The sequence below is a fragment of the Mauremys reevesii genome, linkage group 2 (genome assembly GCF_016161935.1).
Source record: "Mauremys reevesii isolate NIE-2019 linkage group 2, ASM1616193v1, whole genome shotgun sequence".
In the NCBI taxonomy this organism is placed as follows: Eukaryota; Metazoa; Chordata; order Testudines; family Geoemydidae; genus Mauremys; species Mauremys reevesii.
This window is the reverse complement of record NC_052624.1, coordinates 286,754,687-286,767,240: the sequence shown is the minus strand read 5'-3', so window position 1 is coordinate 286,767,240 and position 12,554 is coordinate 286,754,687. Positions and strand designations below refer to the sequence as shown.

The window sequence follows — 12,554 nt, the reverse complement described above, 5'->3', positions numbered from 1 at the left end:
AGCCTCAGCCCCAGGGCTGCCTCTGCCCGCTCAGGCTGGCACGATGCGGCTGCGGGGACACCTGAGCCCGTGCTGCTCTGGGGAAACTGAGGCCTGGGGAAGGGAAATGACTTGCCAAGGGCACAGAACAAGCCTGGGACAGAGCCGGGAGAGAAGCCAGGAATCCCGCTCCCAGGGCCCCCCCCCGAGCCGGGAAAGAACCCAGGAGTCCGGCTTCCAGCCCCCAACCCAGGGAGAGAACCCAGGAGTCCGGCGGCGACGCAAGGGTTAAGCCGGCGCACACGTGCCCGTGTTTGGCAGGGGGGCGGGCGGGCGAAGCGGCCGCCCACAGCCCAGCCCCGCCCGGCTCGGCTCGGCCCGGCCCGGCCGCTCTCACCTGGGGCGCCGCGCCGCCAGCGCCAGGCCAGCAGCAGCGCCAGCCCGTGGGCCCCGGCCACCAGCCAGGGGAAGGGGCCGGCGGGGGCGTCCATGGCCGCGGGGCGAGCGGCTCCGGCTGCGGCTCCCTGCACCCGCCCGGCCGGCCGCGGATCCTGCCCGGCCGCCTCCTGGCCCGGCCCCCTGCGCCGGCCCGCCCGCCCCGCACTGCGGCTCGACCCGCCCCGCGGCGCCCGGGTCCGCCCCACGGGACCCGCCGCCTCCCCCGGCCAGCAGCCCCGCCCCACGGGACCCCCACCCCGGGGGGAGCATCACCCCACCCTGGCTGGGCTCCTTGGCCCAGAGCCCAGCCCCCCTGCCCTAGTGGGGAGCTGCCTCTCCTAGGGCCCCCCGCGCCCTGCGCCCCACGGCCCCCCCCGGGGTGCACGCAGCGCAGCCGGCCGGCACCAGAGCCGGCTGAACCTGCCCCCCCCGTCCCCCCCCAGCCCTGGACGGCAGAGCCCTGCCAGAGCTAGGAACAAAGACCCCCCCCCAGGCCCCATTGCACGGGCAGCCCCCCAGGGGCAGGGATGGGCACCCAGCCGCCCCACGGCTCAGCCCCCATCACTCCCAGCTGGCAGCCGCCAGGGGCTTTTTATAACCCAAACTGCTGGGTGGAAATAGCCCAGCGGGCGCCCGGAGCCGGGCACCCACAGGGGCGAGGCCCTGGGCCCCTACCTGGCACGATCTTCATGGGGAAGCAGCTTCTCCACGGCCAGGAGCCCGCTGCACAGAGCCCCCACGCAGGCTGCAGTGCCGCCGAGCCCTGTGCCCATGGGGAAGGGGAGGGAGTGGGGGGCTATAAATATCCCAGCACAACCTGTCATGCCTCCCGAGTTAGAACATGACATGGCAACAGCGGGCAGGGCCCAGCCCCAGGCGGGAGGAGGGGCCGGCTGCAGCCCCCCAGAGCCCCGGGGCTGGAGATCTCCCACCCCGCAGTGCAGAGGCCTAGCCACCCCCGAGATGGGAACCAGGAGTAACCCCGTCCCAGGGGCTCTGCCACGGCCTGGGGTTGGGGGCCCATCCCACACAGCGCCCGCCCGCTCTGCGCCCGCCTGGCCTGTGCCCATCCCAGGCTGGCAGCCCGGGCAGCAGCATGAGAGGAGCACTTGGCGTCCGAGTGCAGCATTGCCTGGCAAAGCCAGCGCCTAGGGGCCAGCACCATCCCGACCTGCACTGGCACCTGCCTGGGGACGACCAGTCGTGGGCATGGCCTGCCCCACCCCTGCACACAGGCAGCCCCCGGCACAGGGCTCTGGGTCCTGTCTAAAGTGCCCTTCCCAGGGCGGGTACTCAATGGCGGTATCCCACCCCCCTCCCAGTGCTGCCAGCCCCACACAGCTCGGACGGGTCCTGGCCAGGCCTGGGCCCGGCTCACTGACAGGGGGTCAGAGCCCCGGGGGAAGGGGCCCTCGGCTTTACCACCTCCCCACGGCAAACAGCCCCCAGGCCTAGCCCCCGAGCAGGGGAGGGGGGCTGGGGATCTCGGGGGGAGCTGGCACAGCAGGGGCAGGGCCAATCCAGGCAAGGGGATGGCAGCTCTAGGGCTCATCCCACAGCAGCATCTCCCTGGCGGGCCGCCCCGCCTGACCCCACCCAGCAGATGCCCCCGCCCCTGCAGTGCCGCGCCAACCCACGCCCGCTGGAGCCCCAGGCACAGCTCGCCAATCCCAGGCGCCCCCAAGTGCAGCTCAGAGCAGCCCCTGGTTTGCACCTTCCATCCCCAGGGTCTCAGCCAAGACAGCACCTCTGACCAGGGGCGGCTCTAGGCACCAGCGGCGGCGCGCGCGCGGGGCGGCATCCTGGGGCATGCCTGCGGCAGGTCGGGACTCGCCGGACGGACCGCATGCCTGCGCATGGCTCGCGGGAGCTCGGGCAGGAGCGGGAAGCCGGACCGCCGAGGTCTCGCCCGTCGCGGGCTCGGTGCACCAGCGGGCGCGTGAGGAGCTCGCGCCATGCCGCCGCCCTCCCCCAGGATGCCGGGGGGAAAAAGGGGGGGACCCGGGACTGGGGGGGCGGGCGGCGCGCCTCGCGCGCTGTTGGGGCAGCCTACTTTGTAGAGCCGCCCCTGCCTCTGACCCCCCAGGCCCAGCCATCCCTGGGTGAGCAGAGCCCCCGGGCAGGCAGGCCTGGGCACAGGAAAGACCCACCCCACCCCCCAACACTCCTGCCACTGCCTCCAGCTGGGGGACCCAGCACACACAGGGGCGGGGCATCAACCGCTGTGCCTGCCCGACCTCGCACCCCTGCCCAGCGCCGCCTGCGGCCCCTGCCCCCTCGCTGGGCTCGGGCCCTGCAGCCTCGGGAACGACACCGCAACGGCCCAGATCCGAGCCCTTCAGACTGCGCCAGGAACCACCAGGCTGCGCCTCCGCCTGCCTCCTGAGAGGGGCTGGACGCGCAGCGCCAGGCGGGGGCACAGGGAGCTCCCTGGAAATGCCCACCAGCCCCAGTGCCCCCGCGTCCAATCCAGCAGAGCACCAACCTCCAGCCCAGGGTTTCACTGCAACTGACGAACCAGAGGACAAGAGAAGACCCGGAACTGGATCCCTCAGGCCCGGAACGGGCTCTGGGCAGAGCCCCAAGGCCAGGCCGCCGGGATGCCGGGGAGCCCAGCCAGAGCCACAGCGTCAGGGCTGCTGCAGAGCCCGGGCTCAGGGGGGGGGGGGCTGCTGCCTGCCCCCCACCCCCGTCAGAGCGATTCCTTCTCCCCAGCCCAAAGCCACAGCTGGTCAGGCCCATGGCCGGGAGCCCAGCCAGCCCTGGGGGGGGGACACCCAGGGCGGGGAACCTCTTGTCCCAGGCACCCCGTGGGCGAGGCCAGGCCAGCTGGAGTCACTAGGCAGAACCCCCGCCCCAGTGCTCGTCACCGTGGCTGGGTACAGGGGGGCCAGGGCCCATCCCCATTCACAGCCCCCCCCCTGCTGGGACAGGCAGGGAGAGCGCGGCGCAGCCCCGATGAGCTTGGCCTGAGGCCCAGGGGGGCGTAGGCTGGGGGCAGGGCAGGACCCACTCTCCCCATTCCTCCGGACAGGCTGCCCCAGGCTCCTACCTTGGCCCTGCTGGATGAGGTCTTCCATGAAATACCTGCCATCCTCCCAGTCCATGGCTCTGGCTGCAGCACTGGGAAGCTCAGCTCGGAAGCAGCAGCAGCTCCTCACACCCCCTCCTGCCAGGCTGCAGCCGGCCCCCTTCCAGCCAGAGCAAGTCCCAGCAGCGCCAGAAGCTCAGCGCCTGCCCCGCAGGATGCACCAGGGGCTCGGCCTCCCCTCCTCTTCCTCTTGGCGAAGCCTGGCAGCCAGGAGCCCACCCGCAGGCTCCCGCCCCAGCCTTCCAAATCGGCTCCAGCTGCTGCGAGAGCAGCGGCCAGGATTCTTGTGGCATTCAGCAATTCAGCCCCTCTGCTCCGCACCAGGCTGAGGGGCCTGAGGAATGCCGGCTCCAGCTCCGGGCCACAGGGGCTTTCCACATGCCCAGAACGGGCGCCTTTGTGGGGCCGGCGGGGCCCCGGCCTGCTCCTCCAGCCAGGCAGCACCGGAGGGGCTGGAGCAACCCGCTGAGGACCCAGCTCCTACGAGCCCTGGGGCAGCTGCCGAGAGCTGGGCACAGCGGGTGCTGCTCAGGGGCTGGGGTGGTCCCCGGGGCTTTCTGCTACTGAGGGCTGGAGCCGGGGCAGATTCAGGAGCGGGGTTAGTCCCCTTCCAGCACATTCCACCCCAGGGCAGCCCCCGTCCGAGCTGTCCTGGAGCACCCAGTGCCAAGCCTGGCGCTTTGCCCTCTCCCCACCTGACCCCAGACCCGCCCCAGGGGTCTCAGCAAGGAGCAGACCCCTGGGGCCCTGGCTCTCGTGCTGAACCGGAGGGTCCCGCACGCCAGAGCCCCCTCCCCACACCTGCAAAGGCCGAGCCATGGGAGAGCACGAAGCAGCCCCCTGCCCTGCGACAGGCCCCCAGAGAAGGCCAGCTCCAGCCTCGCTCTCACCCCTCCTCTGTCAGGGGGCTGGGCTGGGGGGAGAGACCCACGTGGGTCCGGCTCCCTGCCCTCCCCACGGCAACCTTCCCCTCAGCGCCCGCCCACCTGCACAGCACCAGGCAAAGGGTTATCAGCACAGCCAGGAAGCAAGCAGGGCGGGGTGGGGTGGGGGGCCATGGGTCAGCGCTGAGGGGCGTGGGCACAGCCATGGGGCGGGGGAAGCCCAGGGCCATGGGGCAGGACAGTGGGGCGTGGGCACGGCCATGGGGTGAGGGAGCCCAGGGCCGAGCCATGGGGCAGGACAGAGGAGCGTGGGCATGGCCTTGGGGTGAGGGAGCCCAGGGCCGAGCCATGGGGCAGGACAGAGGAGCGTGGGCATGGCCTTGGGGTGAGGGAGCCCAGGGCCGAGCCATGGGGCAGGACAGAGGGGCGTGGGCATGTCCTTGGGGTGAGGGAGCCCAGGGCCAAGCCGTGGGGCAGGGCAGAGGGGTGTGGGCACAGCAGTGGGGCAGGGGGAGCCCAGGGCCGAGCTGCGGGGCAGGACAGAGGGGCGTGGGCACGGCCATGGGGTGAGGGAGCCCAGGGCCGAGCCATGGGGCAGGACAGAGGGGCGTGGGCACGGCCATGGGGTGAGGGAGCCCAGGGCCGAGCCGTGGGGCAGGGCAGAGGGGCGTGGGCACAGCAGTGGGGCAGGGGGAGCCCAGGGCCGAGCCATGGGGCAGGACAGAGGGGCGTGGGCACGGCCATGGGGTGAGGGAGCCCAGGGCCGAGCTGTGGGGCAGGACAGAGGGGCGTGGGCATGGCCATGGGGTGAGGGAGCCCAGGCCGAGCTGTGGGGCTGGGCAGAGGGGCGTGGGCACAGCCATGGGGCAGGGGGAGCCCAGGCCGAGCCGTGGGGCAGGGCAGAGGGGCGTGGGCACAGCCGTGGGGCAGAGGGAGCCCAGGCCGAGCCGTGGGGCAGGACAGAGGGGCGTGGGCACAGCCGTGGGGCAGAGGGAGCCCAGGCCGAGCCGTGGGGCAGGACAGAGGGGCGTGGGCACAGCCGTGGGGCAGAGGGAGCCCAGGCCGAGCCGTGGGGCAGGACAGAGGGGCGTGGGCACAGCCGTGGGGCAGAGGAAGCCCAGGCCGAGCCGTGGGGCTGGGCAGAGGGGCGTGGGCACAGCAGTGGGGCAGGGGGAGCCCAGGCTGAGCCGTGGGGCTAGGCAGAGGGGCGTGGGCACAGCCGTGGGGCAGAGGGAGCCCAGGCCGAGCCGTGGGGCTGGGCAGAGGGGTGTGGGCACAGCAGTGGGGCAGGGGGAGCCCAGGGCCATGCAGGGGGGCAGGACAGAGGGGTGTGGGCACAGCCGTGGGGCAGAGGGAGCCCAGGCCGAGCCGTGGGGCAGGACAGAGGGGCGTGGGCACAGCCGTGGGGCAGAGGGAGCCCAGGCCGAGCCGTGGGGCAGGGCAGAGGGGCGTGGGCACGGCCGTGGGGCAGAGGGAGCCCAGGCCGAGCCGTGGGGCTGGGCAGAGGGGCGTGGGCACAGCAGTGGGGCACGGGGAGCCCAGGCCGAGCCGTGGGGCTGGGCAGAGGGGCGTGGGCACAGCCCTGGGGCCGAGGGAGCCAAGGCCGAGCCGTGGGGCAGGGCTGCGGGGCGTGGGCACCGCGGTGGGGCCGCGGGAGCCCAGGCCGAGCCGTGGGGCTGGGCAGAGGGGCGTGGGCACAGCAGTGGGGCAGGGGGAGCCCAGGGCCATGCAGGGGGGCAGGACAGAGGGGCGTGGGCACGGCCATGGGGCAGGGGGAGCCCAGGCCGAGCTGTGGGGCAGGACAGAGGGGCGTGGGCACAGCCGTGGGGCAAAGAGCCCAGGCCGAGCCGTGGGGCTGGGCAGAGGGGCGTGGGCACGGCCATGGGGTGAGGGAGCCCAGGCCGAGCCGTGGGGCTGGGCAGAGGGGCGTGGGCACAGCAGTGGGGCAGAGGGAGCCCAGGCCGAGCCGTGGGGCAGGGCAGAGGGGCGTGGGCACAGCCGTGGGGCAGAGGGAGCCCAGGCCGAGCCGTGGGGCTGGGCAGAGGGGCGTGGGCACAGCCGTGGGGCAGAGGGAGCCCAGGCCGAGCCGTGGGGCAGGGCAGAGGGGCGTGGGCACAGCCGTGGGGCAGAGGGAGCCCAGGCCGAGCCGTGGGGCTGGGCAGAGGGGCGTGGGCACAGCCGTGGGGCAGAGGGAGCCCAGGCCGAGCCGTGGGGCTGGGCAGAGGGGCGTGGGCACAGCCATGGGGTGAGGGAGCCCAGGGCCGAGCCATGGGGCAGGACAGAGGGGCGTGGGCACAGCCGTGGGGCAGAGGGAGCCCAGGCCGAGCCGTGGGGCAGGGCAGAGGGGCGTGGGCACAGCCGTGGGGCAGAGGGAGCCCAGGCCGAGCCGTGGGGCTGGGCAGAGGGGCGTGGGCACAGCAGTGGGGCAGAGGGAGCCCAGGCCGAGCCATGGGGCAGGACAGAGGCGTGGGCACAGCCGTGGGCAGAGGAGCCCAGGCCGAGCAGTGGGGCTGGGCAGAGGGTCGTGGGCACAGCCGTGGGGCAGAGGGAGCCCAGGCCGAGCCGTGGGGCTGGGCAGAGGGGCGTGGGCACAGCCGTGGGGCAGAGGGAGCCCAGGCCGAGCCGTGGGGCTGGGCAGAGGGGCGTGGGCACAGCCGTGGGGCAGAGGGAGCCCAGGCCGAGCCGTGGGGCAGAGGGAGCCCAGGCCGAGCCGTGGGGCTGGGCAGAGGGGCGTGGGCACAGCCGTGGGGCAGAGGGAGCCCAGGCCGAGCCGTGGGGCTGGGCAGAGGGGCGTGGGCACAGCCGTGGGGCAGAGGGAGCCCAGGCCGAGCCGTGGGGCTGGGCAGAGGCGTGGGCACAGCCGTGGGGCAGAGGGAGCCCAGGCCGAGCCGTGGGGCTGGGCAGAGGGGAGTGGGCACAGCCGTTGGGCAGAGGAGCCCAGGCTGAGCCGTGGGGCTGGGCAGAGGCGTGGGCACAGCCGTGGGGCAGAGGGAGCCCAGGCCGAGCCGTGGGGCTGGGCAGAGGGGCGTGGGCATGGCCGTGGGGCAGAGGGAGCCCAGGCCGAGCCGTGGGGCAGGACAGAGGGGCGTGGGCACAGCCGTGGGGCAGAGGGAGCCCAGGCCGAGCCGTGGGGCAGGGCAGAGGGGTGTGGGCACAGCAGTGGGGCAGGGGGAGCCCAGGGCCATGCAGGGGGGCTGGGCAGAGGGGAGTGGGCACAGCCGTTGGGCAGAGGGAGCCCAGGCCGAGCCGTGGGGCTGGGCAGAGGGGCGTGGGCACAGCCGTGGGGCAGAGGGAGCCCAGGCCGAGCCGTGGGGCAGGGCAGAGGGGTGTGGGCACAGCAGTGGGGCAGGGGGAGCCCAGGCCGAGCCGTGGGGCCGGACAGAGGGGCGTGGGCACAGCCGTTGGGCAGAGGGAGCCCAGGCCGAGCCGTGGGGCAGGACAGAGGGGCGTGGGCACAGCCGTGGGGCAGGGGGAGCCCAGGCCGAGCCGTGGGGCTGGGCAGAGGCGTGGGCACAGCCGTGGGGCAGAGGAGCCCAGGCCGAGCCGTGGGGCTGGGCAGAGGCGTGGGCACCGCCGTGGGGCAGAGGGAGCCCAGGCCGAGCCGTGGGGCTGGGCAGAGGGGCGTGGGCACAGCAGTGGGGCAGAGGGAGCCCAGGCCGAGCCGTGGGGCAGGACAGAGGGGCGTGGGCACAGCCGTGGGGCAGGGGGAGCCCAGGCCGAGCCGTGGGGCTGGGCAGAGGGGCGTGGGCACAGCCGTGGGGCAGAGGGAGCCCAGGCCGAGCCGTGGGGCTGGGCAGAGGGGCGTGGGCACAGCCCGGGGGACGGCTCAGCGCGGTGGGGAAGGCGCCAGCACCGGCAGCTGTTGGACAATGAGCCCATTGTCCCAGCAGCGCAGCTGCAGGGCGGGGTGGGGCGGGGTGGGGCGCGCTACCTGCCAGGGGCTGTGTGTGGGGTGGGGGGGAGCAGCAGGCCCAGCCGCCCCCCCGCCTGGCAGGACCCGGCCCAGGAGCTGTGGCTGACTCACGCCCCAGGAACAGGCCAGCTCAGCGCGTTTCCTGGTGGAAACTTGGCGCAGAGGCGCTCGGCCAGAGGCAGCAGCAGCAGCAGGGCCGGGGCCTCGGGCAGGGCTGCTCCCCACCCCGCATGGGGCAGGGACCCCCGGCCAGGCCAAGCCCACCCTACCTCGGGCCGGGCAGGAGGGCACCACCCCTCCCCTCCAGCGAGCGGCTGCCCAGTGCTCAGCAGCGGGGCCAGGGGACCGCGGGTCAGCACGGGGCCAAGCGGAGCAGAGCAGCCGGCAGCTCGGAGCAGGCTGAAGGGGGTGGGGGGCGGCTGGGAGGGGACCTGGGGCTGGGATCCCCCCTCCCCACATGGGCGCAGGCCCATAGCCCAGCCCCTCCCGCAGCACAGGCTGTCCGGCCATGGGGGCCCGTCCCGCACTCGGATATGGGCTCTGGTCTCCAGCACGCGCCGCAGGTGGGGATGAGCCCCAGGTGGTGCAAACGTGCCGCTCCCCCCCCTCCCCCTCGCTGCAGCGCCAGGCTGGCAGATGCCCACCCCGAGAAGGGAACACCCCTCTGCTGCCCCTCCTCCATCCCCTGAAGGCCCTCGTCCCCCATGACCTCCACCCCGCCCCATCCCCTCCCGCCACAGGGGGTGCAGCTAGCCCACGGGATGGGCCCTGAGCAGGGAGGGCAGCCTGCCCCATGCGCCCACAGGGCGAGGCCAGGGGCACGTGCTGGCTGGGGGGGCGGGAGCCCCAGTGTGAGGACGGGCAGGATACCCGGCACCGCCCAGCACTGGCCCTGCCCCCGGAGCAGCATCCGCGCTGGCTGGTAAGACGCCTGCGCCCCTCCTGCAGACCCACTGTCCCATTAGCCCACCAGCCCGGACAGGCCGCACACCTAGCAAGCCACCGGCCCCAGCCGCTCCGCACACACTCCCGGCCTGGGACCCCCACCCGCAGTTCTGTGCCACTCGTGAGCCGAGGGTGCGTTCTCGGGGAGCAGCCCCTGGGTGGGGACCCACTGCTGGGACAGACACAACCCTCAGCCCCACCCCCCACGTACGTGCCAAACGCCCAACGGGACAGAGGGCCCCACGCTCAGAGCGCCAGCAGCTGCTGGACTCACCCACTCCCCAGTGCCTGGGCCACCCGGTGGCCTGTGCGACAAGCCGGACAAAGCCCCTGACCCCCGACAGCACCCCCAGGGCTCTCCCCAGAGGCTGCCTGCAGAGAGTGGGGTCCGTCTCCCTGGGGCCGCCTCTGACCTTGGCAGCGGACCGCAGCAGCTGGAGGAGGACGGGAAACCCGACGGCCAAGGATAGCACGGGGCCCTGCACCTGTTGGCATGCCAGGGCCCCCCTGCGGGGGCGGGGGGCGCCTGCCTGCTGGCCAGCTGTCCCTACCCCCACCCCTGGGCAAGCCAGAGCTCCCGCCTCACACACACCGGGTGGGAAAGGGTTAAGGGCAGCCCCGGGCCCGCCAGGCCCCACCCCCCCACGGCATTGCCAGCACCCCCCAGGGCCCAGCGGAGGGGAACCCCCGTCCAGGAAAGGTTACAGCCGTGCCCCCTCCCCCCCAGCACCACTCACCGACTGCAGGCTCCCCCCACCCGACTGAATGAACACAGCCGCCCCCGCTGCTCCCCCTGGGGGGCAGGACGCGGCCCCATGCACCCCCCCCCCAGAGCACGCTGCCCCCTCCCTGCCGGCGAGGGGTGGGCCGCTAACCTGGGGCAGGGCTGGGTTCCGGGGCCGGCCTGGACACTCCCCCTGCTGAGGCAGCCTCCACGTGCTGCTCCTGGGTCTCGTCTCTCCTGCGGTACGCCTGGCGCGAGTCGCTGCCCGCCTGGCGTTTGGGGGGGCAGCTGGCCAGGCCCGGCACCGTCTGCACCCGGGGGCCCGCAGCAGGGCGCCGCAGGGCCATGGCCACGGGGCGGCGGACGCGCTGCAGGGAGGCGGGCACGATCTCGGGCGGCAGGTGCAGGTACTGGCGCAGGTGGCAGATGCCCTCGTTGGTCAGGTACCAGTAGCAGTGGCGCCAGGCGAAGGTCTCGCGCACCAGGCCCCGCGACCGGAGCGAGCCCATGGCCCGCATCACCTGCAGGTTGGTGACGCCGGGCAGCTGCGGGTGGAAGCTCTGCGGCCGCTTGTCCTTCTTGGCCACCATCACGCCCTCGCGGAAGAGCAGCTCGTAGATGGCCTGCAGCCGCTCCAGCGGCATCAGCATCCCTGCCACCATGGCGGGCACGGCGCGGGGCAGGGGCAGCACGCGGCCAGGAGCAGCCCTCTCGGCAGAGGCAGCCGGAGCAGCGCGCCTCCCTCCCGGCCTGGCTCCGACCGAGCAGCCGCGCACTGGCGAGTGACAGCAGCTCCACCCCCGCTCAGGCATGGGGGGGGCATGCCCGCTCACTCCCTGGCTGTGACACACACGCGGATATGGGCGCCGGGGGGGGGGGTGCTCAGCAGCCCCTCCCGGGCACCACACGCCCTCCTGACCACGGGGAGGGGGGAGGAGAGGAAGCGCCAGATTTGCCGGCTCTGCTCTGGCCAGGAGTTTCATCATAGTTTCCCCTCCAGTTTCCCACAAGTGGGGCGGGGTGAGGGGAGCGTGGGGCTGGCGGAGAGGGCAGGCCCCCGGCGCTTTGCTTTCCACTGCACGCGACTCAGCGAAGGCAAACTGACCAGACGGGTCCGGCCGGGGGCCAGTGCCCCACGCGGCGAGGGGCAGAGCCGGGGGGCTGGACAGGAGAGGCCAGGGCAGCCTGCCCAGCCCCACCCCCAGCAGGCACATCCCTGTCATTCCTGGCACCCTGCCAGGGAGGCCAGGCAAGGAGGGCGTTGGCCGGCTTTAACCACTTCCATGCCAGCCAGCTGCTCTCTGGGGCTGACAAGCCAGGGAACAGCACCCAGGCTGGGGGGCCCAGACTGAGCCAGCCCCCAGCCAGTGCTCACAGCACCCAACTAGCCACACAGCCCCCTGGAGGAGTCACACTGCACTGAGGGGAAACTGAGGCATCGGGCAGGGACAGGACCTGCCCAGCAGCACACAGCAGAACCCAGGAGTCCTGGTGCCCAGCCCCCGCTCTCGCTGCTAGGCCTCACTCCCTGCCAGCAGGGTTACGCCGAGAGCTGCCCACGCCTGCAGCGGAGCAAACGGGGCCCCACTCCTCAGCGCCCTGGGGAGACGCCCCGCGAGCAGCCAGCAGGTTGCCGGGGTAGTTACGTGGCCCAGCCCCCCAGCCAGCACCCAGGGCCTCCTGCCCCACAAGGCAAAGGCTCTGTACCCCGCTCCATGGCCCCTGCCCCGCCCCAATCTGTGTCTGGGGCACACGGGAAGTGACAGTCTGCACAGAGCACCTCAGAGACCCCACTCACAGCACCAGCTGCCCTCCTGCTGCAGTGCTGGGCCAGACCCGACGCGGGGGCTGGGCTGGGGAGGGGAGGGCAGGGCAGCTGCCAGGGCCCAGCCCTCTCGGGGCACCATACAGGGACCAGCCCCTGAGGGAGGGCACTGCCCCCCCACCCCAGGCGCCAGCCCCATCAGCCGGGCAGCACAGACACAGGCCTACACCAGTCCTGGCCACACAGAGCGGAGGAGTCACCTACCCCCCCCAGACCCAATAAACCTCCCCCAGACACCTGTACACACCCATCTCCCACCTACCCCCCCAGACCCAATAAACCCCCCCAGACACCTGTACACACCCATCTCCCACCTACCCCCCCAGACCCAGTAACCCCCCCAGACACCTGTACACACCCATCTCCCACCTACCCCCACAGACCCAGTAACCCCGCCAGACACCTGTGCACACCCATCTCCCACCTACCCCCCCAGACCCAGTAACCCCCCCAGACACCTGTACACACCCATCTCCCACCTACCCCCCAGACCCAGTAACCCCCCCAGACACCTGTACACACCCATCTCCCACCTACCCCCACAGCTAGCTTGTGACGAAGTGGGACCGTTCTTAATGTTTCCTCTGAATACTGTGTGGGGGCCTCAGTTTCCCCTAAGCATTTCTTAAGTCTCCAGTGTGCATAAATGGCCAACACTTGCTCGCTGGGCCCCAGAATGGACCCGGCCGAGGGGTCCCGTTCTCTGTACCTACAAGCTCTGTTTTAGACCCTGTTCCTGTCATCGAATAAACCTC

The 12,554-nt window shown here is 73.0% G+C and overlaps 1 protein-coding gene across 13 annotated transcripts in view; it reads right to left on the bottom strand.

Annotated features, from left to right (window-relative positions):
* Positions 1-12,554, bottom strand: part of PLEC (plectin) — a 155,577-nt gene that overhangs the window by 79,083 nt on the left and 63,940 nt on the right. For 2 of the 13 annotated variants that reach the window (XM_039521304.1, XM_039521305.1), the window contains exon 1: positions 10,126-10,658. The exons of 8 other annotated variants lie outside the window; for them this stretch is intronic. In XM_039521304.1, coding sequence (XP_039377238.1) covers positions 10,126-10,636 — 511 coding nt within the window. In that variant the 5' untranslated portion in view covers positions 10,637-10,658. Of the gene's footprint in view, positions 1-1,092; positions 1,160-10,125; positions 10,659-12,554 lie in introns of those variants that run through there. 3 more of the 13 variants (XM_039521306.1, XM_039521307.1, XM_039521322.1) reach the window with 2 other exon arrangements.